The 4,990-nt window shown below is 44.6% G+C and overlaps 1 protein-coding gene across 1 annotated transcript in view; it reads left to right on the top strand.

Moving 5' to 3' along the window:
- FHAD1 (forkhead-associated (FHA) phosphopeptide binding domain 1) overlaps positions 1 to 4,990 on the top strand; it is a 248,176-nt gene that overhangs the window by 86,769 nt on the left and 156,417 nt on the right. Inside the window, 1 exon segment of the mRNA XM_006883707.1 lies at positions 608 to 693. Coding sequence (XP_006883769.1) covers positions 608 to 693 — 86 coding nt within the window.

Genomic DNA, 4,990 nt, shown 5'->3' with positions numbered 1-4,990 from the left:
ACCACAGCTCAAAGGCATCAATTCTTCTTCTATCCTCCCTAGTCATTGTCCAACTCTCTGATGCATAACAAGTGATTGCAAAGACCATGGTCTGTATCAGATGCACCTTAGTCTCCAGAGAGACACCATTACTATTTACAAAAAACAAGCAGTGGGTGAGGCTTGACCCTAGGTTCATAGTTTGTCAACTCCTGCTCCAGAATACTATTTATTTTAATTCTCACAATAGTCCTTTTCCATAGAAAATATTAATGTCCTCATATTTTATATGTAGAAATCTAGGCTAAAAGGAACTAAATGGTCTTTCCAGGGTCATCAGGTACTATGTGGAATTAAAGGGGGGAAAATCTGGAAAGGGACCCCACAAACTGAGTAACAGCAGAGTTAGTACTGAGAAAGAGAAATCAGGGGGGATCTTTCCCTTTTCTATATTTTTGTAATGTCTTCATTGTTTTTCAGTGAGCACAGGCATCAAACTACAATGCAAAAGGGTATACAAGATGTAAATTGCTAGGAGAAATTAATTTGAGGTTAGTATGGAAATTCTCTTCAAGGCCTGTGGAAATTCACGGTTCTCTTTTGTATCTCTGTTGGTGTTTTGCATTAGTGTGGACTAACACTGTGGATCTTCCTGAACAAGAAGTGTCTGAAAAGGAGTCTTACCTGGATCAGAACCTGGCCCAACAGGATAAGGTGAGACCCTCAGGTGGAGGGACTTGGCACTGCCTCTCATAGTTTTCTGTATTCTGTAAGTGCTCCTGTGCTTGTTTCCTTCCAAGAAGTGGAGGAAGCAAACCCATTACCAGTAAGTCAATTCCAACTTGTATAGATACCATAGTACAGAATAGAACTGCCCCATCGGGTTTCCAAGGTTGTAAACTTTCCAGAAGCACTCTGCCACATCTTCTCCCATGGACTTGCTGGTGGGTTCAAACTTTTGACCTTCCAGTTAGCAGCTGAATGCTTAACTACTGTGCCATTAGCTTTCCAAGATGACGTCTCCAAGAGATTGCTCATTTTTATCTCAAATAGCAACATTTATAACCACCAATAGGTGATACTGAACACCTACTCTCTGCTGGGTTATGTCCTGTATTCTTCATTCATCAGCTCACTTATTCTCTCTAGTCTTCAAAAGATGTCTTTTATTCATATTTTTGTCATTCATTTACATTGTGCTTCATGCATGTACAATGTGTTCCATACAATCCTTCATTTACATTATATTTAGTTCATTTACGGTGTGGAGGGTTTTTCCCTTCCTTATAACCATCCCACCCACAACTACTTCTGTGAAAGCTTGTAAACTAGCTGCTTCATGCCTCATACCCTAACAGCCCCTTTTAGATAACCAGTTGCTGATTTGCCCATCCCTATCTTGGCTGAAAGCAGAGAGCAGCAGAGGAATGTCTATCTGTGTTTCATTGACTATGCAAAGGCATTTGACTGTGTGATCACAACAAATTGTGGCTGACCTTGAGAAGAATGGGAATCCCAGAGCACTTGATTATGCTTATGTAAAACTTATTGTTGTTGTTGTTGTTATGTGCCCTCGAGTTGCTTGTGACTCATAGCGACCCTATGTACAACAGCCCTAAACTCCACTCTGTTCTGTGCCAATCGCACTGTCTCTGACACTCCCATCCCAATTATCCCGGTCACTGAATCAATCCACCTCATAGAGGGCCTTCCTCTCCTGCACTGTCCCTCCACCCTCCCAAGCATGATGTCCCTCTCTAAGGACCAGTCTCTCCTCACAACATGTCCAAAGTAAGTTAGACGGAGCCTCAGAATCCTTGCCTCCAAGGAGCCACCCGGTTTAACCCTTTCCAGGACAAATCTGTTTGTTTTCCTAGCAGTCCATGGTATTCTCAATACTCTTCTCCAGCACCACAGCTCAAAGGCATCAATTCTCCTTCTATCCTCCTTGGTCATTGTCCAACTCTCTGATGCATAACAAGTGATTGTGAAGACCATGGCCTGTATCAGATGCACCTTAGTCTCCAGAGAGACACCATTGCTCTTCAGTACTTTGGAGAGGTCCCTAACAGCAGACTTTCCCATGGCAATGCGCCTTTTAATTTCCTGGCTGTTGGTGCCAAGACTGTTGACTGTGGAACCAAGCAAACTAAAGCTGTGTACAATCTCAATCTCTTCACCATCCATCCTGATGCTGCCAATTAGTCCAGTGGTGAGAATCTTTGTCTTCTTGACATTGAGCCTCAATCCATAGTGTAGGCTGCAGTCCTTGACACTCTGCAGCAGGTGCTTCAGGTCCTCTTCAGTTTCAGCAAGCAGGGTTGTGTCATCCGCATAATGCAGGTTGTTGATAAATCGTCCACCAATCTTGACCCCACATTTCTCCTCATAGAGCCCAGCCTCCCGGATAATCTGTTCTGCATACAGGTTGAAAAGGTATGGAGATAGGATGCATCCCTGGTGTACGCCCTTCCCAATTTTGAACCATGCAGTGTTCCCTTGCTCTGTTCTGATGACTGCCTCCTGGTCCAAGTATAAGTTTCGCATTAGAACGATCAAGTGTTCTGGGATTCCCATTCTTTTCAGAGTCAGCCATAGTTTGTTATGATCTACACAGTCAAATGCCTTTGCATAGTCAATGAAGCACAGATAGACATTCCTCTGATAAGTTATTATATGGAGGGCTGGTCAAAGGGAGATAGATATGAAGGGAGGGGGTAGAAGTGGATGGGTATCCTGGTGGATGGTGAAGCAGGAAATAAGTGGGTAAAGACACGTGTGAGAAAGGCAGGGACAACACTGACACTAAAGTTAACTCTGCAATAAGGGATATACCTTTAACTTGCTGGTCTGTCTGATACTTCTCTAAATCTGAACATTCACATTAAGACAGACTAGGAAGAAGGATTGGCCATCCACTTCTGAAATAGCAGGCCTCTGAAAACCCTATGTATGTAAAACTTATACCAGGAGGAAATCCTCAGAACAGAGCAAAAAAAACACTACATGGTTCAACACTGGAAATTGTGTGCTTCAAGGATGTGTCCTATCTCCATATCTTTTCAATCTACATGTGGAACAGATTAATCAGGAAGGCTGGGTTCTATGAGGAAAAGTGTGGCATCAGGATTGGAGGTAGACTCATCAACAACCTGAGTTATGCGGATGACGCAACCCTGCTTGCTGAAACTGAGGAGGACCTGGAGTGCCTACTGCAGAGTGTCAAGGACTGCAGCCTACAATATGGATTAAGGCTCAATGTCAAGAAGACAAAGATTCTCACCTCGAGGCCAATTGGCAGCATCATGATTAATGATGAAGAGATTGAGATTATTAACAGCTTCAGTTTGCTTGGCTCGACAGTCAACACTCTTGGTACCAGCAGCCAGGAAATTAAAAGACAAATTTCACTGGGAAAGCCTGCTGTCAGAGACCTCTCAAAGGTACTGAGACGCGACAGTGTCAGTCTGGAGAATCAGGTGTCTGCTGTCAGAGACCTCTCCAACGTACTGAGGAGAATGATGTCAATCTGGAGACTAAGGTGCGCCTGATACAGGTCATGGTCTTTGCAATTACTTGCTATGCATCAGAAAGCTGGACAGTGACTAGGGATGATAGATGGAGAGTTGATGCCTTTGAGCTGTGGTGCTGGAGAAAAGTATTGAATATACCATGGACTGCTAGGAGAACAAACAAGTTCGACCTGGGGAGGGTGAAGCCAAACTGCTCCTTGGAGGAGGCAAGGATTCTGAAGCTTCGTCTGACATACTTTGGACATGTTGGAAGGCAAGATCAGTCCTTGGAGAGGGATGCCATGCTTGGGAGGGTGGAGAGACAGTGCAGGAGAGGAAGACCTGGGTTGATTCCATCACTAGGGTAATGGGGATAGGCATGTCAGAGTCAATAAGATTGGCAAGGGATAGAGCAGAGTTTAGGGCTGTTGTACACAGGGGTGCTATGAGTCACAAGCGGCTCTACAGCACATAACAATAACAACAACCACCAAACCAGTGTTCTGAGGTAACAAGCATATCCCTTTTGCTGAAGGATCCTCCATTCAACATGGAAACTTTGAGTATCCGCATCCATAAACATCATCTAGGCCAGAGCAAGCCATCAAGTTGAAGCAATCAATCCTAGTTCACAAGCAATGCTCATCTTCTCTTCATCTGATTGGATTCTGGTCAACGCATCCCCAGTCATCTATGGCTAGGTTTAAATGAGCATCAGTTGCGACCTCAGGAGTCCATACTTCTCCCTGCATTCCAGACCTCTTGGTCTCCTCACTCAGCCCTCACATGGGACCAAGTCAGGTCAACAGGCCAGGGTTCCTCATGACTCCCTGTTCCTCACCCCAGCAACCTTCCCTGCTCCTCCACGCATCCGTGCTTGCTAAGTGGGCAGCCCTGAAGGAACATGCTCAAGCTCAGCCTTTTTTTCCCTTCTTGTATTCCTCCCGCTTCCACACCTGTGGATCCAATTGATCGATATGACTGAGCGAACTCCAACCTCAAGTCTTGGAGGTGGGGCGTGATGGGCACCAATTTTACCCTGCCTCAGGAGCCACACAACTTGTTCCAGTTATAAAAAGACAGCCTCTTCCTTTCCTTTTTTTTCTTTATTTCCTTCTCTCCATTCCGGTTTCACTTTCTTTTAAATGTGAACCTCTTCCATCAACAGTCCACTGTCATTCCACAAATCCAGTGAAATGCAAATCTCCTCAAAGTACTGGCTAGGACTCAGTCTTTCCCCTTGGCCATGCCTCAACCCCCCTACCATTTTCTACTTTTAACAAGCTTATCTCTGGGGCAGATCTTCCCTTGTAGTGCCCCAAATTAAGAATTGGCCATAGGCGGAATTGTTGTTGTTGTTGTTATGTGCCGTCTAGTTGCCTGTGATTCATAGTGACCCTATGTACAACAGCCCTAAGCCCTACTCTATCCCTCGCCAAACTTATTATCTTTGACACATCTATTGCCAATACCCTAGTGATGGAATCAATCCACCTCAT

The sequence above is a fragment of the Elephantulus edwardii genome, unplaced genomic scaffold (assembly GCF_000299155.1).
Source record: "Elephantulus edwardii isolate Elephantulus edwardi_28Jun2011 unplaced genomic scaffold, EleEdw1.0 scaffold00028, whole genome shotgun sequence".
NCBI classification, from domain to species: Eukaryota; Metazoa; Chordata; class Mammalia; order Macroscelidea; family Macroscelididae; genus Elephantulus; species Elephantulus edwardii.
This window is presented reverse-complemented; position numbering and strand designations above follow the sequence as displayed.